Raw genomic sequence first — 21,568 nt, 5'->3', positions numbered from 1 at the left:
ATGCCAATCAACCGACATACATTAATTTTTATTTAGCAAAATTAGGCTCCATACACAGTTGAATATTGTTTGTTTGAGATTTTATTTCTGCTGATGCAGGTCAGTATAAAAAAGAATACAATATTCACATTAATGAAATTAACTGCTTGTCTACATCATACAGGGGGCACCATGAACAAGTAGTTAACAAGACAGTACTCTCGCAGTTCAGGAACTGGGCTTCTGACCATAGAGTTCCAGGCAGGAGCCCCGCTGTTTGTGGGCAGGTCAATCGTAAACTCGGTCATAAAATAATATCAATTCTACAAGGAAAACACTGACTGGCAGCAAAATTCTCTAAATAAGAAACATGTGTTTGGTTTTTTTGATAGCTGTCGCAATGGTAGTGAGGTGACCTGCAAGAATCCGAAAGCTAACAGTTTACGTATGCGTGCCGTGCGATTTTAACTAAAAACCACCAACCGTATGCTAATTGACAGGATAATAGCGATTAATAAATAGCTAACAGAGTTTACACCCTTATTAACATTAAATAATTTATAGGAAATATCTTGTTTAAAAAAGACAAAGATTGCATGAATGAGAAAAGGAAATTGACTTTGCCTACAAGAGCTCACAATTCCAGATGAACAATAGCAACACAAAAATACACAAAACACCGAAAGTGACTGCAGATTCTCTTGGGCAGCACAGTTACTTTATTCAATATTCAGCTACTGAAATGTACCTCTGCATATATACATGCTTGATTTCCTGCTATTTTGGCGCACTGTGAGATGCACATAAGCAGCCTTCATAAAAGTCACATGTGGGATCTTTGCTTCATAATAAAAGTCAGATGAGGCCTTTTGGGCTCAGACAGGGTGAATGGTGAGCACTGGAAGCAGCACTGGGAACATCTGGAATGGATGGAGGAAAGTGTTACAAATATTAACCATTTACATTTTATGCACTCAGCTTTGCTTGTCTCCAGAGTGATATGAAGGACCAGAATGACTATAAATGGATTAAACCGGTTAAGTAAACTTACATAAATAACAGCATAGCTACAGTTCACTTGGGTAACACTTTATCTTGCAGCATTTTTATTTCATCGGGCATAATGAACTTCCAAAAGTTCCAAAAATTGATTCACAAAGGTCTAGAAATATTGTAAAGCAGAACAGAATGGGCTTTGTATGTAATCTCTTTCATATATTTCCAGTTGTTCTGAATGAAGCAAAACAGACTTCCTCTGAAAATTTCACAACACGCCCATCCCAAAGCAGAACCAAAATGTCAATTCATTCATCTGGAGTGATATAGTTGTCTGCAAGCATGCAGATATGACTTTGAAGCAATGTGTGTCACCCAGCTGGTTTTCAGCACATGAAGAATCGGTTCATTACACTTCTGTGAAAATCACCACAGTTTAAAATCTCCAAGAATGCAGAAGTGAAGAAAAGATCAAAGGACCATTTCATCCTTTGTTGATCAAAACTGTACACCAGTATGCCTGGACACCTTCCCAGTGCGTGAGAGGACGTGTGTGTGTGTGTGTGTAGGAAGGAGCAGCTATACCTCATATGTGAATATTGTCTAGCTGGGGGGTGCGTATGGTCTTCACCAGGGATGGACCACTGCCCCCTGCTGAGCGCACCTGGATTTGCACCTTGTAAACACTCTCAGGCTTTAGGGACTCCACAGTTACGGAGTTCTGATCCTGAAACACAGAAACGCTCCAGAGATTCGCTGCCATGTATCTGAGAGCTTGTTTGTAGGTGGTGCTGGAGACAGGGTGGATGGGGGACTCACTGAGGCAAGGATCTGGGTTTGAGCATTCAGGGCACCAGGTATGGTGTCAGTATCAGCATCCGACAGCTGCACCAGAGAGAACTGGACTGCGGAGATGGGGCCCAGATCAGGGCCAGCCTGGGACCATCGCCAGCCGAACTCCCCCCGCAGTGAGCCGTTTACTGTCCAGAAGGTAGCAGCCAGCTTCTCTGGTCGCAGTAGCACCTTCTGGGCCAGCAGGTGGCACTCTGGGACAGGCCAGGCAGACATTGTTGGCATCCAGTGACAATTACTGAGAAAGTTTCATGGAAGAGGTCTAATATAGAACATGATGTATTACAGCGGACGGATAAACTGTCAATCTCTTATCATTTTTGCATGTAACAATGTGATGAATTTTAATGTCTTTGCAGACATTTACAGTATGTACCTTAACCAGGGATCGTCAACACGGATAAACTATGCAGGCAATGTTTTTAATACAATGTGCATGGTTAAAAACTATATTTTGCTCACAGTGTCCATCAGAATTTACCATGGTGTTGACTGTTGGCCTTAACTTATTCAAATCACTTTACATGTCTGCTAAGTTTGCAAAAATAGTTTGTGCATCTCTGCTCTTCTGAAAGCTTCAGAGATGTTTTTCGCTGTGATGGAAAATCTGGGCAGCACCTATCACACCCAGTCCCGCACTGTAACGTACTGGTTCCTGTAGGCTGTGTGTAGGAGGCCATGCTCAGATTAGATTAGATAAACATCATTGATCCCAGATGGAAATCCTTCTGCATGCATCAGCAAGGCACACAGGGCGAACATACATACAGTGCAAAACAAACAATGTGCAAAGACAGTTACACGCAGAACAAACAAGGAAACGCAGTGCAAACACACCCTGTCTAAGCTGCAAAGACCTCACCGCGTCGCCCGCCAGTGTACTGCATGGTGGTGTCATCACCGAGGTCACGGCCTCTGACCTCTGACCTGAGAGCTGTACTACTGCTACCTTGTACTTGCAGCCGAAGAGCAGGTCAGTGATGACATAATGCGTTCCCTGGTGGTTAAAAAAAACAGACAACAGACAGAAATGGTCATGGATGAAGCTAAGGATGACAAATGTGACATCATGTCCTCTGCATTTTATATCAAAAGTATAATGGAGGCAAATATAATCCATCCATCCCACCACTAATCCTGAGTAGGGTTTTGGGGGGGGGGGGGGGGAGTTAACCTTATCTCAGGCAGCATAGGGCACAAGGCTGAGGTACACCCAGGGAGGATGTCAGTCCATCAATGCAGAGATGCCACTTAGCCTAACTGCATGTGGGGGGGGGGGACTGGCCAAAAGTATTTAATTGTGTTATCAGTTAACTGATCAATATGGTAACACTTTACTTAAGGACATGTTTTTAGCAGTTTATAGACACGTTCATAATGCATTATCATGCATTCATAAAGCATTATAAACATGGCTAGAAATATCTAGAAAAAGGCATAATACATTATAGGCATGTTTATTATGCATTATGAATGCTTTATGAAACTCTCATCTATAATGCACTATGGATACCATTTTAATGCGGTTATAAATTATCCTTAACGCTTATACGGACCATCATAATGTATTTATAAATTCTTTATGATGTGTGAACAATGCTTTATGAATGAATTATAATGCATTATGACTGTGCTTATAAATTACAAGATACCCTTAAGTAAAGTGTTTCTATCAATATTTCCTCCATCAAGTTATATGAGTAAAAACAATCCAACATTGTCACTCTAAGGGACAGTTTTGACTAGCTTCCTTAATAAAGAAAATCCCTCTTCGTTAAATCAGGAAGGGTAATAAAGTAGCTGAAGGTGCGCGACAGCGCAGATGGATGAGGCGTTACCGACACCGTGGCTGCCTTCTCTGTCCGGGTGACGTTGTGGGAGCAGACGTCTGGGTGCCACCTCAGCAGGTGGGTAGCTGCTTCATTCCCACTTTCTATTTAGGACAAAATAGCTGGGAACCGTGGCACATTTACAGCCCGCAGACAGCCACACATTATATATACATATATCTGTGAAGCAGCATTACTTCACTGACTCATCTTCGGACCGATGTGAACGGTTATCAGCCTTAAAGCTGACACATGCCATATTCTGTAAAAACATCACACATGCTCTCCTCCACTCTGAGTCAAGGCTTGAAGACAGCTTTTTTTCCCCACCTGTCTGTACCTACACATAGATAAACATGTCTTTCACATGTTCCCATGTCACCGGCTGTTTTCATATTAATAAATCTGTCCTACTGCGTTGTGCCAAAAGCGCTCGCGGTTATTTACACAGCCTCTGTTCTCACCGGCTGTGTGTTTCTGCTAGTGTTTGGGCGGGCGAATGAGGGATCGCTGACAATAAAACTTTTTCAAAATACAACTCCTTGTTTCTCCGCAAGTCAATAAATTAATGTATGTATCAGAAATTATGCTTTATTCATAGTTTCTGTCACACTGAAGAATGACAGTGCAGAAGTGAGAATGGCAAAAGAACAGACTTGTGGGAAGTAGTGTCAGGAAAAAAGATGTTCTGATATCCGCGGAAGGGGGAATTACCACATCAATAAAGCACCCAATGGGAAGTGGAGTAATCCCAGATCCCATGAGGTGAGAGCTCATCGGAGTTTTGCTTACACAAAAATGTTCTGAGGGCAGAAGGAAAAATGATTGGTTCAGAGAGATAACCAATCAGATTGTGGAGGAGGTGGAACCAAAACATCTGATTGGTTGGTCCCGCCTCCTCTAGTAGCTTGGACCCACCTCCTCTACAATATGATTGGTCCTTGCTCTGAGCCAATCATTGTTCCTTCTGCCCTCAGAACATTTTTGTGTAAAAAAAAAAGAAATCCAGAGGTTCATATGAAGCCTTACTGAGACCTATCCTCCACCCCCACCTGTGCTCCCCAGGGACTTGCCTGAGGGGAGAGTCCTCCAGAAGACCTTGACCTGGAGCTGGTGACTGTGGTAGTGGGGGGCGGCGGCCTCCAGCCTGAGGGAGGGGCTGTGGGCGTGGTTGGAGGATGGTAGCTCATTGGTTGCCTGGCCAGTGGCCTTGTTGCCTTCAATAGGGGACTTTGCTGCAGGCAAGAACATAAACAACTTCCAGCTGGTTTATAGTTTAATAAGCAACATTTCTGCTTCAACAGCTACCTGAAGTGCGTAGGCTTTTATTTTTGATAAGTATATTTTTTTGGTGAGCTGGTACTGAAATAACTTTATGGGAACAATCATATACTAAGAATATTAATGCAGACTCTGAATATGTAGCTCAAGAAGGAGAGCATTGTGCTAACTAATGCAAACATCATGGGTTCAAATCCCAGGCAGCTCATGTAACATTGTAGCCCTTCCCTGTACTGGAAGCTGCTTCGGATCAATGTGTTAAATACATGAGTGCTACAATTTAAAGTTGTCACTAATTCTGGTTGCAACTAAATGGACATTCACCTGAATGCAGGAAAAGAATGCAAGGTCATTATGAAGGAGACAAAGCACAGAGCACGGTGTGACTTACTAGATACAGAGAAGCTGGAAAACAAAAAAAACGATACAATTCACAACAATCAGCACTAAATTTAGCTCAGTCTCTCCAAAATTCAGGGCACAGTCACAGCCCAGGGAGGTCCCTGGGCTGGAAAATATGTGCATGGCAGCAATTTTCATACATTTATTTAGCAATTTATTCTCTTTCCTTAATAAGAAACAGAACTGACAAGAGCCCAAAACCACCCCACGCATAAAAGATTCTGGCATGGCTTGGAATGAATCAGATAGGAAAGGTTAACGTAGAATGGATCAGGAATTTCATCAGGGATTCCGGTTCCTCAGTGTCTCCCTTTGGAGGTGGAAGCTTAACTGAAACCAGTCAGCAGCTGGTCACTGACTACATGTAGGAGACAAGAGGCAAGACTCTGGACAGAATATCCATTAACGTCTACCTGCAAAGAGAGACCACTCACTGCGTCACACAGCACATTACTGTCTATCTGCAAAGAGAGACCACTCACTGCGTCACACAGCACATTACTGTCTATCTGCAAAGAGAGACCACTCACTGCATCACATAACACATTACTGTCTATCTGCAAAGAGAGACAGCTCACTGTATAACTTCATATATTAACGTTTACTTGCAAAGAGAGACGGCTCACTGTATCACTTAGCATTGCTATGTCAAACATGCTGCATTTTCACAGTAGTTTTGATTTAAGACTTTTAACCTTGTTTTTATCACCTGTATAAATTAGGCACGTGCAGAAGGAGAGTGTGCTGTGGTTCCTCTGGCCCTGGACTGGCACAGGCCAGCCAGAGCCAAAGCTGAGAGATGGATGGAAGGCGAGAGCTTCACCTGCGGGCCCCGTGCTGAAGGTCAGCTGGGATCTGCCACTCCGCAGGCGCTTCTGTCCCCAGTAGGCGACGGCCTGCACCTGCGCTCGGTAGGCCGAGTTTGGCTGCAGGCCCTGCAGCTCCAGTTCCCGCATGGCCTGCCGGGCGGCGCAGTGAGCGCAAAGCTCCAGTTAGACATATTATGGGGGGTGTCCAGTGTCTACACCAGAGATGCCCAGTTCCAGTGCAGAAGGGCCAGATTTCCCTGCTCGCATACATCTAAATAATCTAACTACCAGGTTTACTAGGTGAGTTTGAGCAGGGAAATCTGGAAACTGTCTTGGATTTTGGGTAACACTGGTCACTACACACAATGTAAGTCACTAAATTAAGCCATTAAACTCAACTTGTTTCAGGATAAGGAGATGGAACAAAACATTTTACTATTTGACCATTTATCATCTTAGGTTGGTACTTCTTTTCTCATCTGGAGAGATTTCTTTCATCTGAATATTTTAATAACTGAAGAGCAAATTTCCAAAACTCATTGACCTAAAGTCAAGGTTCCTCAAGAACCTATACTAACTCTGTCCTTCATGTAAATCGATGAAGCACTTCTGTTAAATTGTCAAAACTCACTAAATCCTCAGAAATTTTCTTGAAAATGGTTCCCGTGGGCCGAGTTTTGGAAATTTGCTTCAATTGCTTGAAGCTTACTGAGGCGTAAGTGGTCAGTGTGACTCAGTGGAAAGGCCCATGTGTCTCTCTGTTGTGTGTGTCTGTCACATACCCCCTCGGTCACCCTCGTGCTCTCCCTCCTGTCCCGGCCCGTGGGGCGGACACCGGAGGCCCTCCATGACACTTTATAGTGGTGCACCTCCAGATCTTCTTCCTCGGGGGGGTCCCAGAGGAGCAGCACGCTCACGGTCCCGTCCGGTCGCTCCCTCACTGCCCCCTTCCGTAAGCTCCGGGGAGTCGCCGGGGGCAACGGCTCTGGAGCAAGATGGCAGGGGTGTCTCTATAGTACCGCCCAACTGGTACAGCGCTTACAGGGAAATGTTCATTTTAATACCGTGAGACCGTCATACCCAGGTCATAAGCGGGTCATAATATGTTATGACGCTTGTCATGACCTGGTATAACCATGAGGACTAGGTATAAGCTAAAAGCTACATGTGATATTCCGGTGACATGTTATAGATTATATTTCTATAATGTAACTACAGTGAAGATCCTGCAGAAATAATATGATCCAAGCCACATGTTTTATCTTCTGTGTATGTTGAAAACGATATATAAAACTCCCACTACTCCACTCAATTTTTTATTCCTTCGCATAACCACTAAAGTTTTCTCATTCAGCTGCATGTAACCACAACAATGTGCAGCATGTGACCTCCTAATGACATCAGCGTTGTATCTAATACGAGAGCCCCAAGATGAAGAGCTTTTCATACATCTGGTCAATATGTGTCTTTTCTGGCTGTTATTTTATAGGATCTGTGCTTTGAACAAAGAAAAATACAGAAAAACCAGGGGAGCGGAGAGCTTCCTGAAAGATGATACCCTCTCTGGACAGTGAGATCGCTCCACAGAACAGACGGGGAAACTGCGGCATGGGTCTGGGGGCCGTTCAGTCAAATCCGTTGGTGGAAATGAGAGCCAAGGGCCCAGACCAGCTGCCTGCCCCCTTATGCCCATTCCCTAAACCAGTGCTTTACAATCCGGTCCTTGGAGACAGTCCATGTTTTTGCTCCCTCCGGTAGGGAGCAAAAACGTGAACTGGCTGGGGGTCCCCGAGAACCAGACTGGGAAACACTGACCTGAGAAACTCCACGTTATATATTTGGAGCTGTCGACAAGTTAATGCTTCTTTCAGGGACGGTCACCTTTCCAAGGCCTGAGGGAAGAACCTTCTATGACTGGTCTCTTTGTAAATTCAACTTGCCAGGAGGCAGAAAGCAAAAGACCTGTTAAATAAACCATGTCTCTAATGTGCCACAGCAGTTAAACAGTTTATGACTATTGTGGATTTAAGGTCTCAGTGTTAATTCAAAATATTTTACAATGTTCCACATCCCAAACTTCCTAAGAGCTGCTAGCTGGAGTTATTCTGGTTGAAGTAGGTCAACCTTTTTCAATTCTTTTAAAACGAAAAAAGCTGTCGACAGCCAAATTAAGGAGTCGGCTGTCGACGTTTGAAAGGTTCACACTTCAGCAGTCGTGTGAGAATCCTCGCTGCCCTCATTTGTTGTACAAGATGAAAGAACCTGGGCTTGATTAGAGAGACGCGAAAGCCGGCGACTCCGTGGACGAATGGAAAGGGCAGCAGGGCGTTACAGGGGAGACGGGAACTAGCAAACCTGCTCCGCGGACATCTGACTCATCTCCACAAAAGGAAAAACCGCCAGATGCTGTCTTTCCACCTTTCCTTTGACGGATGTGGAGAAAAAAATCAGAACGCCCTGCTCTTATGAGTTTGAGAGCAACAAAACAAAGAATGAAAAGAAAAAATATCCTCGCAAATATGCTTTCCATTCCACTTCTGACCATGATGTCTATATTCATGCTGCCTGCAAATAATTATATTCTGTGTTCCTTTTGTGATGGTAGAGCGGGAAGTAGGGGCAGGAATGGCAGTAGGGGGGGGGACAACGTCTTTGTGGCCACAAGCTGCAAGAACCACGTCCTCCGATAACGTGGCGTGAACCGATCTAATTCAGTTGTCTTTGGTCCGTAAACCTAGGCGAACCAATCCAGCAAATTACAGCTCTCTGGGGGAGAGGCCGGGGGAGGGAGACAGGGGGCTGTGGTTGCATCCCGCACGTGTTTACTGGGATGGGGGGGGGGGCAGGGGGTGACCCTGAGTGGCGGCACACGCTGCGTTACATCTCACATTCACCACTGACGGGAGGCTGTGTAAAGCCCCCTAGGAACGTCAGTCACAGCACAAACTAGGCACCCATGCGTTTGAAAATCACAAAATGTATAATTATCTGTGATGGACTGGCGTCCCATCCAGAGCGTAGCCCTGTGCTCCATGAGGGGCTCCAGGACGTCCATCTACCGCCTAATCAGATAGAAGGCAAACCAATCGTCCAATTAAATAATTATACCTTCGTCACCATCCGCTAATTTATGCATTCTTTGCCAGGAAGATGTGGAAACACACACCAGTGTGTCACAGGAACAGATGGATTTCCCAAAGCAGTTTTAGTTCGAACACAAGAACTCGTGGCCATAGGTGGAGAACATTTTCAACTTGATTTGAGGAAGCACTTCTTTACATAGCGTGTAGTTAGAGTATGGAATAGTCTCCCTGTTAGAGCAATTAGGGCTAATTAATTTAGAGGGACAAGCTAAAACCCTGGGTTCCTTTAAATCAGAGCTAGATAAGATTTTAACAACTTTGAGCTATTAGTCGAGTTCTCCCCAAACGAGCTTGATGGGCCGAATGGCCTCCTCTCGTTCTTATGTTCTAGCAGACCCAGAAAAGACAAACCCTGCAGCTCAGAGTTACCCATGAATGACACTTTGAGGGTGTCGCAGTTTAGCCATCAGTTTGTGAGCAGAGCGGGGAAGTGAGGTCCCGGCCTGTCGGTGAGGCTGTTTTGACTGACAGCTGAATGAGCCAGTGAGAGCCAGGTGCAGCTGTGGCCCAGTCCGGGATTGTTGTGGGCGGGGCCTTACCTCGCGAGGACAGGAAGTGCCGACTGGGGGCGGTGAAGCCACGGGTGCCCTGGCTGTTGACCGCGCTCACCCTGAACTGGTACCATCTGTGGGGCCGCACGTCCTTCAGCGCCACCCGCTGGCCCATAGTCTGCAGGGTCAAGGAACAGGTGGCGGGGTAGCGGGGGGGGGGGGGGTTAGGAAAACAAACTCTAACATTCATTCACCTGCCCAGGGCACATAATGGCTGCCTGAACGACAAATCCTGCATGGGTCTGTGGAGGGTCAGCAAGACTCTGACCCTCCAGCCTCGATCCATCAACCTACGCTCCGGCAGGCGTCGATTTGGGAAATTTCCCGTGGGCTGGTCCAATGGGGGCCGGTCGGCAGTACAATGTACCGAGGGGGCAAATTATCAAATTGGGGCTGCAGATTCCCAAGCTGCTAGATTTTGCCAGTCTGCCCCCGGCTTTAGGTGTCCAACTACAGATTACCGTTCATTTACCTTTTATTATATATTTCACAGACGTCATTATGAAAAGTGATGTACAGTTGGGATAGCTAGTTCCCCGAGCAAACGGCGTCTCACTCAAGGTCCCAAAGGTGAAATATCTCAGCCAGCAACCTTCCGATCACAGCTGCCTATTCCCGAGCCACTCTGTCCCCATACAGTCAGCGGTCAGGATTAAATGAACCGCAGAACCACAGTGCTGAGTGGTGGGACCGCCTGGTGAATCACGACAGCAGACGACCCCCCCGCCCCCCCGCCCCCTTTACGGGAACCCCGCCATTTTCAGCCCGCCGGTCAGAAATAGGGGCTGCCATGATTCCGCAGCTGAGGAACCAGCTCTTGGCACAGAAAGCGAGTCGCGCAAGCGGCTGTAATTACGGGACTGCGGGTGATTGCTTCCAGACCCCGGCCAGTGCGAGCGGCAGGGCCAGCGATCAAGGGGAAAAGCGAAAAGGCCGAAAAGGGGAGCCCCTCTCCCCCCGAATTAGCTAGCAAATTACCTCCTTCATGTTTATTAAGTTTGTCTTAAGTCAGTCTCACTTAACCAACCACGGGCTATAGGTTACAGAAGTTAACGTTCCCACCGTAGCTTGTGAGGAGCGCGCACACGAATTTACACGAGTAATATCTCTTGGGAGAATCTTTATGCCATTACTGCGAGGGATCGGCCTCTCTCACCATGGCGACGGTCTGCCAGCGGGTGGCGTCATCCTCGCTGGGGTGGATGCCCTGATTCCAGCGCCTCTGCAGGACATAGAGCACCGGCTCCATGGAAACATTGAACCTGGACGTCCAGAGCACCTCCAGCCGGCCCCGCGAGTCTTCCAGAAAGGTCATGTCCTGCCGGGGACGCAGCGGAACACCTGGCAGCCAGGAGACGGCCGAAAGCAGAACCACACCGTAAGCCACTCATGTCCATCACAGACGCACCAATCCATCTGTAGAGGTTTTATGGCTTATTAACGGATATCGCAGATTTGGCTAGTATTAATACGCCAGTGCAAATATAACCTATCAGCACCGACTGAAAGGCCCTGGCTGTATTGACGGATATTCCATATCTGTCCATTTCATTTTCAGATTCCATTATTTTCACTGGAATTCCAGTGCTGTGAATGTAACATTTAGACTCATATTGGCAAACATGCATTGGCCATATGCATTTTAAAGACGGATGGATGGATGGATGGATAGATGGATGGATGATACATGATTTTTGCACGTCCTTGCCGTCTTTACAATCCCCCCCCCATCACGAGGTATTTAATGTGGAGAAACCAGAAGGAGCCGCACTGATGTTCAGGTTCAGTATCACGGCCTGGGGAGCTTCCGGCAGCAGCTGATTTGGGAGCGGAAGCTGAAGCGAAACGCCTCTCCGGCACACGGACGGCTCACCCTTGTAGAGGTCCGCCGGCGCCTGGCAGGTGTGTCCGCAGTCGTTGGGACAGCACTTCCTGTGGGCGGGGCAGTCGCGGTCCGCGCTGCAGCTCTCCACACATGCGGCGGCGAAGCCCGAGGCCCTCTGCGGGGCGGGGCAATCCCCTTGCTTGTGCGCCTGCAGGGACAGCAGGAACGCCCAGCTGGCTGCGCATTCGTGATGCTTCTGTTAGGGTGACCGCAAGGCATTATGGGTAACCAGGTACTGACTCCAATCAAAAGTTAACATTGACTCGTTCGCCCTTTTTTATTTTGAAAAATATTCTGAATCATTCACTTACTCAGGTATTTCTCAACCCCAGGCTTCATTTCATCATAACTACTTTTAAATTAGCTTTTAATGACTTATTGGAAGAATCAATTTATTCAAATCACACAGACTGCTGTAAATGAGCTCACTGTAATTTAAACTAAACTAGTGCTCATCACTGGTAAAAGTCTCTAACAACTGCTACTGGTGGGTTTGTGCAAACGAAACATTCTCTTTATTTGGCCAAACGAAATACATTCCATTTGAACTAATACTGAATTTAGATCATGCGCAAGCTAAATAATTCAGCTGTCAGTAATGATTTCTGGAAACAGGGTCCTGTGAATTTTAATAAGCGAAATTTTTTTGAAAGAGAAACATCCTGTTTACCGAACACTTACAGCGAGGCTCCAGATTATTCCTTGGCTGCGGCAAATCTGGGAATCAAATGACTGAAAATTACAGCGGGTCTTCATTTCCTGCATTTGGCACTGAGCGTTGAAGTGGATTCATTCAATCAACAGTTCAGTAAGGGCTAATTAATTTAGAGGGACAAAAACTACATCCAAGGAAGTCTCAGACTGAGAAACCTCTCGATGTAGCCTGAGCTTTTACCAGAGATCTTGCAAGATTTCGCTTACTTTTATCGGAGATCTCTGAGTCACACACCTTTCTCAGTGGTCCAGCATCAATGGCTGAGGTTCTGACTGACAACAGTTGGGTCTCAAACCAGACCTTTATCTTACAGCCAATCTGCTCCTTTGCCTCATTACAGAGCAGAATGGCAGTGATATTCCCCAGATAGCATCAACGGTTTATGGAAAAATAACAAAGTGTGGCTACAGGTTATGAGCAGAGTGGGTCTAGTTGGAGCTTCGAGAATCCCCTCGACTGTTAAACATCCCGATTCATTACTGCAGCCGGTGCCTTTCAGACTTTATGTAAACAAAAGGGTCCCTTCGTTTGAATAGCCACAAAGGAATAAACAGAACGACTTTCGTCCGCTGTTAGTAATGCTGACATGCTGTAATTACACATTAGCTTATTCATCATCCGAGTCAAAGACGATTCACGCTCCAGCATTACAGACTGCGAGTGGAGCCACTGAGGGTGTTTCGGTGACGTCGAACTCTAAGATGAGGGTAAAATTTCACCAGACCACCTATTTTCCATTTCTAATTAGACATAACCAAAAAAAAACATATGCTGACTTCATTTGATCATCCGAACAGGTTTACAATGAGATGACAAAATGCAGATATCTTTATCTGGGAGGGGGCTTTTCCCCACCTATTATTACAAGTGTGGCCATTTCCTGGATCAACTCTCCACACGCACCCCAAAAAATCTTTTTTCTTTAGTATTATTTTTGTTGGAAGAGCTCATTGCCTCTTTACATTAATATTTCAACATTTTTGATTGGGCTAAACTTCGCTGTAATAAAAATACTTGCAGCTATGTTTTCCTTGGTTCACAGCGGGTGTCTTAATTAGGATCAACAGCCTGATAGGATCTTTCTGTCCTTGGCTTTACAGCCTTCGACTGGTCCAGAATCAACCCAAAGTTAACTCCCCCCCCCTCCCCCATCACCACGGACCCCCAAGTTAAACTTACTTCACATCCTTTCGGAGATGGGCTTTCCTTGGCTTCCCACAATTCTTTGCATGGCTGCAAGCACTATGGGTAAAAAAAAACACACACACACTGGAACATAAGAAACACTTCGAAGATGACCCAAGATAATCAGAAGTTCTTGGAAGTTCCCGGAACATGTCAAACGTTAGAGGTGTTAATATGGATGCTGTCGGTCCTTTAGGCCCCTGGTCATCTCCCTGGACAGACCCCACACCCCAGTCAAACTCCAAAAGAGCTGGTTTCATGACAGCTTTAAGGCTGTACAGCCTGAACTGCACATGGCAGTAACCTATGGTTAAACTCATATCCTTTTTCGATATTAAAATAATTGGACCTGCGGTCAGCTCAGAAAAGGACACCAGCTCCACTCACACCAGGAAGCCTAGCAACTATCCTCACATGACACACCTACGGTACCTGATTATAATATGTTTGCTCGCTTTGCGTGACAAAAACAGAGAACTGTACTGGGCCGACGAGTCCGCCACATCTGCACGAGGTTCAAGGTCGTCCGGGTTTTACAGAAGCATGTTGTTTCAGTCGTGTTTTTTTTTTTCCTCTTCGTTTTCGTTAAATCAATTTTAAATTGCCCGTTGCCTTTCACAATGAGCTGGAAAATTAGGCAAAAGAAAACTCGAGAATTCACGCAAACAAGTTAAGGAGACGAAGACAGGAGAGTAGTTCTTATGGCGGGCTGATGACGCCGCTGAGAAAGCCTTGCTCCGAGGAACTGCTGGCACGGTGCCGTCTGATCGAGCTCAGAGCTGCACCGGGATTAAGCTGTCCGCAACATGGCAACCCGACACTGCACTTGGTCTGCAACATGGCAACCCGACACTGCACTCGGCCATGACCTTCAGCTGACAGCAACGTGTCAACATTTATCAAACGCGCCTCTCTCTCGGATCGCCTTTTTACTCCCCATGTGTAGGGGGGCGGCGTATATAAATTTCTCTCAAATGAGCCAGGAAACATCTGTTATGTCTTAATAGGAAGCATCTTTCCAACATCTGCCAACATCTATTACACTTACAGCCTCATATCTGAACGTCTTGGTGCCCCGTCTGTGACGGCAAAGTGACGGACTGCGGCTTTCTGTCGTTACGGAAACATAACGCGGCTCCTTTCGCTTGCTGCGTTTTGCCCGTAGATGCTTCATGAGGAAGACCGTGTCACAACAAACGAACGCTCAAGTTCCTCCTCCGCAGATGTACTGCAAACCTCGGTGGAGCCAAACTCCTGGTATATGCCTCCTTGCAAGACCAGCTGGAGAACATTCTTAGGCCATGCACCCTTGTTTCTACATAGAAGGTAGGTGACACGGTTGGATCCATCTATCCAATTTCAACAGCCACTTACCTAGTCTGGAAGACAGTTATCTAGGGTGTTAAGCATGAGGCAGGAGGCACTGTAAACGCCAGCCAGAACGACTCAGCCACCAATTAACCCATCATGTGGGAAAAAAACAATGGAGGAATTGTGGTGAAACTCCAAACTCAGAAGCTGTGACGTAACAATATTACTCAGTGAAACAATCTGCTGCCCTCTTTAAGGATATGATCAGGATACTGTATATACGAGGAACTGAACAAATGGAGGATGAAAATGTACAATTAAACCGGTTTCATGAAAGTGAACAGGGAGGTGGACTCTTTGAGTGAGTGTGTGTGTGCGTGGGTGTGTGTGTGTGTGTGTGTGCGCGTGTGTGTGTGTGCGAGTGGGTTTACCTATCCTTATGGATAATGTCCCCATAACGTGATAAATGTCCGTTTTTTTTCCCTTATGGGGACCGGTTTCCTGGACATGGAATGAATTTGACTTCAACTGTTGACATTTGTATACATGATTGCGTGAGGACATTTTCATCTTGAAATATGGGAACATCACGGAGTTTTCGCAGCACTGGGCATACCTGGTCCTGTAAAATGACCTCATTTTCCTTGGTCAGTATAGTTATTCAAACACATTATTGAACCTAATGACTGCCATAAAACTGCCGATATCATCATCATCATCATGCCAACAGACATTGTCAGTTTAGGCATCTCTTAGCTTTTCCCAAACACAGACCCTTCCAGATGCAGATAGAAGGTAAAACGTGACCACATAACTTTTTCCATTGTTCATAATCATTTTTCATTGTTGCCCAGCAATAAAATTCAACTTTGTGATGCTCAGATCAGACGCTGACTCACTGTCCATGTTGGTGAGCGTCTAGTTGTTACTGCTGCTCTTCTATGCTGGTGTAGTTTATCTATGCTTGATATACACTGTCATAATTTCTGAGTTGGATCCTCTGGACACATTAAATAATGTCGCACAGACTATCGGCATCTTTGGAGCTCTGTAATTTGCCTCATATTCCTGGTTGTTAAGTCTTATTTTATAGTGGCATTCAATCTAATACAACGCAGTTTTGTAGCTGTGCTGCTAATTGAAATTAAATTCCTTCTAAGGTAAAGTCCTTTCCCTCGCAATGTTCACCTTATTTTGTCCACCCCCTCTATATGTTTTACAGCTCAGATACGAAGTTCACTTCCAGTAAGACAGAAATAACATGCAAAGTGTTTTTAACCACGGAAACATGTGAAGTCTCTCTGGCAGCTTTGCAAGGTTGTACTGGCTCCTGTTCAATGTCAGAGGTCATGTGTTCTGTGGATTAATACAATCCGGTAACGTAAAACCATATTTGGCTCCGGTGAAGCTGGATCATCGCAACAACTTGCACTTCCTGTTTGGCTCCCATCGAGCTGCTCATAAACGGCCTATCTGGAATATTCTTCTTTGGGATAATGGGAACCATGACAATGACACGTCTGGGATGCCTGGCTTTGGGCTTAGAGGTTTGAGGAAGTGACCCCAAGAACTCAAAGAATTACATCAGGAATTACAGCACCGAAGGAACCAGGGTGCATTCCACAGCATTCTTATTAAAAATACCCTAGTGATCCTGCCATATCTCCCCACGAGCGTTTAAAATCAGCAGATCCTCCGAGATAACAAAACAGTATAACAGCAAAAATAGAGGCATTTTCACATTTAAAAATTTGTTTTTCAGCTCCCATGATCGTGGTAAACGATCCAAGAAGCACACAGAATGTAGGATGCATGAAGTCCCCCAGTAAGGACCTAATGTAGCCATTTAAGCACAGCCTGTATCCTCCTGCGTCTTTTCAGTATCCCAGTGCTCTTCCCAGTAATGCTCGATTCACAGAAATGCATTGTGGGGAGGCTTGTGCCAGCAGGCCTACCTTCAGAACCTCTGTATGTCTGTCCTCGCCTTCATGCCATTGGTACAAAAACAGGTGTTGGGGTGAATATGTTGGGGGGGGGGGCGGGGGGCACAGCACAAAGCAGAGGATTTCCCTATGCTCTTGTTGGTGGCTGTCTTTGGCAGCATTCAGTACTTGTATGTAAAATTCCAATCAGCCAATATAATTATATGGAATCTCGGGTATATTTTGTGTTTCATGCAGGCAGGAAACACCAAGACACACTATTGGAATTCAGTGCTTTCCGTAATGTATCCAATTCAGACAAGGAGTACAGCTGGAGATGAAGTCCTCTGAAAGGAGCTTCACTCATGAGGTCGACTTCACATTTCACTCTTATCAGCAGTGCACCATTTCGCTGAGGTGCTGAAGTGAAACTCCAAGCCCACAAGCTCCACAGACAGCCTGACCGAAGTCTGAACCCTTTGCTACGTGCAGCTGAATTTGTTTATCCCTCCCATGCTTGTTTAGCAGACATAAACATCCACCATTCTGTTTCTCTCCTTGTCTGGGACGCCTTCCTCCTTCTGTGAGACTTCAGATGCAACAGGCTGCTCCTGTGGCCAGGGACCAATGCAGCTTGCAGCTGCACATGCATGCAGAACGATCTCACAGGTGGCCATGCCTAAGACTCCAATACAGGGGAAAAGAATTACTGGAATTTGAATGTCGGATATCAATAGGAGAAAAGAAAATGGCTGGAAATTGAATGCTGGTTATCCAATAGGAGAAAAGAGAACGGCTGGAAATGGAATGTGGGTTATCCTATAGGAGAAAAGAGAACAGCTAGAAATGGAATGCAGGTTATCCAATAGGAGAAAAGAAAATGGCTAGAAATGGAATGCTGCTATCCAATAGGAGAAAAGAAATTGGCTGGAAATGGAATGCTGCTATCCAATAGGAGAAAAGAAAACGGCTAGAAATGGAATGTGGGTTATCCTATAGGAGAAAAGAGAACAGCTAGAAATGGAATGCTGGTTATCCAATAGGAGAAAAGAAAATGGCTAGAAATGGAATGCTGCTATCCAATAGGAGAAAAGAAATTGACTGGAAATGGAATGCTGCTATCCAATAGGAGAAAAGAAAACGGCTAGAAATGGAATGTGGGTTATCCTATAGGAGAAAAGAGAACAGCTAGAAATGGAATGCTGGTTATCCAACCAAGGCTAACAATATAACTGGAAGTGCAATTCCCGTTATCCAAAAAAGTAGTTTTCCATGCATATTCCACACAGCACACCGGTGTGTAACTGATCCTGATTCCATTTCATTAGCATGTTAGAGATTCTTCGTGTTGCACCAGACGCTCAGTGATAGAGAGGCGTTTATCGTAGCTGAGAGGATGACCTGGTGGATCAGGCCCAACAATGTGGGCCCACAGCACACGGACATGCGGAAGACACTCCTACTGCGGAGTTCTGCCAAAACGTCCATGGAATTCATTGTCAATAGGCTGCTGATTTATGCTCGGCATGTCCTCTACCGCCTTATGTGTTTATATCCTGTATCCGACTGGACAAATTGGCAGGACGGATTGGGCGCCCTGATTTACAGTGTCACACTGACTTTAGTGAATTCAAATCCAGGAAAGGAGCACAAGTACACGTTCATTTCCTTCAGTGTATCCTCTATTAGTGCTGCCTCTGAGAGCCAGTCAGTGTGGAGTCCTAATTCCCCATCATTTATGTGATATATGTCCATATGCTGGCCACACGAGCGCTTGGATGGACGCATGACTGTGTATATTTACAGATGTCAGCATGTGGTAGAATTACCTGTGTAATGAATGCTAAGAATGTGGTTCAAGTCAAGTACGACAAAAAAACCCCACCCAAATAAATCGCCGCCACTGAAACATACCAAAGGCTAAAAAGTTGATAAATCTTATTTAAAAAGAAGTAAAAGAATGACTCCTGCCATTATAGGAAAACACATAAAGTAGGTGCAGAGTAGGTGCTCATTTGCTTAGTATTTCAGGGTTTTTTTCCAGAATCCTGCTTTTCCACGATGTAATACTGGGTGCACAGAAAAAACACAATGATTTATGAAACTGTGAAAATGTAAAAAAAAAAATGCAGTAGCATTCATTAGCTACCTATGGTATGTAACAATAAAAGAATTTACCTCACAGAGATTAAACCTGATGCTTCTCAAAGCCTTAAACGGCTTCAAATGCCTCAAATGAATTTGTCACAATAAAGATTTTATAAGCTGCTAAAGGTTAAAGGCATTGGTTCATCCAACCAGAACTCAGAACCAGCACCAGAATCTTTACAGGATTCGCACCAAGCCGGGTACGATATCCGGGTACATTAATTCATGCATGATCTGACTCCAGCAACAACTGCTAAACCGTCTCTTTTAACAGTGACGAATTGCACTCTGTGGTGAGACACTAGCAATAAGAGTAAGAAATATTGAATGGGAAGGCTATAAAAACATTCTCTTTCATTTCGATGGGACCGTTTTTATAGCCTTCCCAAGGGGACCTTGGTGAATAGACTTGGAAACAACATTACGAGAAAAAAAGCTTGTTAAAAAGAAAAAGTGAATGAGTGGGAATGGCCCAAGTTTTCCATTATACAGAAACTTCCACTAAAATAAAATGTCCCTCGTTTTGCTGCGGCCAACTGCCCCTTGGGCTGATATCCCAGGTAGAAATGAAAACTGTGGTTTAACTCACAGATTTCTTCAATACCTTCCACACTTCCATTGTGCCAGTGTGTTAATGTTGAGGTCGACTAATATTGCTGCATGTAATTACTTATATCTCAGTTTGCTCTCTTTGTGCAGCTTGGCACTAGAGGAGGCCTAGTTAAGTAATAAAAAACCAAATGCAGCTTTTCTTGGGCATGGTGAAATGGGGGCAAATGTTGTATCAATAAAAGCTGAGCTAAGTTCCCTAATCCTAGTGGAGAGGCCTACTGTTAGAGGCCTACTATTAGGGCTGGGACAGCCTGAAGCCGCCAGTGCTTAACGCAGTGATCGCTCTACTCACTGGGGTACTCTGTTCTGCCATTAGCTCAATGGCCAGCCAGCAGATCAAAAGTCAAAGCCTGTCACTTCAAGGACAGAGAGCAGTTGGTATGGGCCAGGCAAAGGCAAAGCCAGTCAGCTCAATGGCTGGCCAGTGGGTCAAAGCCCATCGCTTGACGGACAGAGGGCAGCTGGTATGGCAAAGGCGAAGCCAATCAGGGCTTGTGAACGTCGAAGCGCCGAGCAGAATAGGGGCTAGACGAAAACCGTTCCTTCTTCAGGCACTACGAAGGAGCCGGCTGGAAAATCTCCTAAATCACCCTGAACAGGAAGAACACTAATGTCTTGTAAGAACATCAAGGTGCTCTTGTTGAGTCAGAATATCAGAGCCATACCGCAATGGTTGTGCTCCAGTTCCTCTTCAAGCAGGAGATTCAGGATAACTAAAGCCTCCAACTTCATCTCCCACGGGGAAGACCAGAGACCTGTCTCCTTCTGCTATACATCCCTGACCACGCCTAGTCACGCTGGAATAAGTATATGAGCTAAATGAGTATATGAGCACAGGGGATAAACTGCCCATCGACAACGGGATGTTAAAAGCAATTTTTCAGCATGGTGCCCAAAGAGGGCAGTATGACGGCGATAAAATTTAAACAATGAATTAACATGTGGTCAAAACAAACATTTTTTAATCTGCCTCTTGACGTGGCTTTTAAGGAGCGCTTGATTTCTGGAAGCTTTGAGGAATGTGCTTTCATTCAGGATGATGTTAAATGGCTGTTGTTATTTTTACGAGAAACACACTGTGTACTTTACCTGCTACTGAGGGGAGAGCAGGAGAACAGCGTCCATCTGAAAGCTGTTAGGCCAGCTGGTGAGGCCTTCACGCGGGGAAGCGGTACCTTTCGGAGATATGCTAACCCCCCCCCCCCATCACAGAAGCCAAGAAGGGAACAAGGCAGACTAAAAAAATTATTCTTAATCACCTTTTAAAGAGCCAACAGTGTTTTCTAGGATAATTAATGAGCTATTATTGTACTGTGTAGTGTGATTAGTCTTCTTGTGACAAATACCACCTGTGCTTCATAAGGTCTTGCAAACGGTGAAGGAGAAAAGAAGTGACAGAACAACCTCGTATGCCGTCCGGTCTGGACACCCACATCCTCGAGGTCCGCCTAAGCTGACCCAGTAATCCTGTGGTTCTGATCTCTCTCCGAAAGCACATTCACGGCCGATGGTTCAACACCACAGCGCCCTGTTGTGTTCGGCACGTCCGACCACTCGCTTCCCGAAATTCTGCTTTTATTGCCCCTTAAGATGACCAATTACAAAAAGCCCCGACCTGCATTTTCTCACGTGCCTCGTAAAAGTGCTCGAAGAGCAAACACACGGGGTCTAAGTTGCCCGTCGACGCTACGGCGATTTTAAAAGCTGTTTTTTTGGCGTGGTACCCAAAGAGTGTGAAGAGAAAAGAAACAATCCAGGTCCATTTATAAAAAGAATACTACATTACAAAAAAAAACCAAAAACATTTAAGATGTTAAATTTAATGGTGGCAGTAATTATGTTGCAAAACACATTACCATGGGACCATATTCACAGGGAAAACAAGGCCTAACAATGCAACAAAACTTTCCTAAAATTTGTCATGCTAACCAGGCAACTCGATACAAAA

At 45.3% G+C, this 21,568-nt stretch overlaps 2 protein-coding genes across 2 annotated transcripts in view; one reads left to right on the top strand and one right to left on the bottom strand.

Annotated features, from left to right (window-relative positions):
- Positions 1-63: 63 nt before the first annotated feature.
- Positions 64-21,568, bottom strand: part of LOC111840627 (anosmin-1-like) — a 27,779-nt gene continuing 6,274 nt past the window's right edge. Inside the window, exons 3-14 of the mRNA XM_023805625.2 lie at positions 13,622-13,684; positions 11,716-11,923; positions 10,999-11,183; positions 9,831-9,960; positions 6,931-7,133; positions 6,163-6,298; positions 4,730-4,891; positions 3,666-3,760; positions 2,665-2,824; positions 1,795-2,021; positions 1,561-1,702; positions 64-899 (exon numbers count right to left, since the gene is read on the bottom strand). Coding sequence (XP_023661393.2) covers positions 1,562-1,702; positions 1,795-2,021; positions 2,665-2,824; positions 3,666-3,760; positions 4,730-4,891; positions 6,163-6,298; positions 6,931-7,133; positions 9,831-9,960; positions 10,999-11,183; positions 11,716-11,923; positions 13,622-13,684 — 1,710 coding nt within the window. The 3' untranslated portion in view covers positions 64-899; position 1,561. The remainder of the gene's footprint in view (positions 900-1,560; positions 1,703-1,794; positions 2,022-2,664; positions 2,825-3,665; positions 3,761-4,729; positions 4,892-6,162; positions 6,299-6,930; positions 7,134-9,830; positions 9,961-10,998; positions 11,184-11,715; positions 11,924-13,621; positions 13,685-21,568) is intronic.
- ahsg2 (alpha-2-HS-glycoprotein 2) overlaps positions 11,201-21,568 on the top strand; it is a 27,775-nt gene continuing 17,407 nt past the window's right edge. The window contains exons 1-3 of the mRNA XM_023805628.2: positions 11,201-11,220; positions 11,595-11,744; positions 14,793-14,953. Of these exons, the coding sequence (XP_023661396.1) occupies positions 14,929-14,953 (25 nt within the window). The 5' untranslated portion in view covers positions 11,201-11,220; positions 11,595-11,744; positions 14,793-14,928. The remainder of the gene's footprint in view (positions 11,221-11,594; positions 11,745-14,792; positions 14,954-21,568) is intronic.

The sequence above is a fragment of the Paramormyrops kingsleyae genome, chromosome 21, assembly GCF_048594095.1.
Source record: "Paramormyrops kingsleyae isolate MSU_618 chromosome 21, PKINGS_0.4, whole genome shotgun sequence".
Classification (NCBI taxonomy): Eukaryota; Metazoa; Chordata; class Actinopteri; order Osteoglossiformes; family Mormyridae; genus Paramormyrops; species Paramormyrops kingsleyae.
The sequence above is the reverse complement of the archived record's forward strand: the minus strand, read 5'-3'. Positions and strand labels throughout refer to the sequence as shown.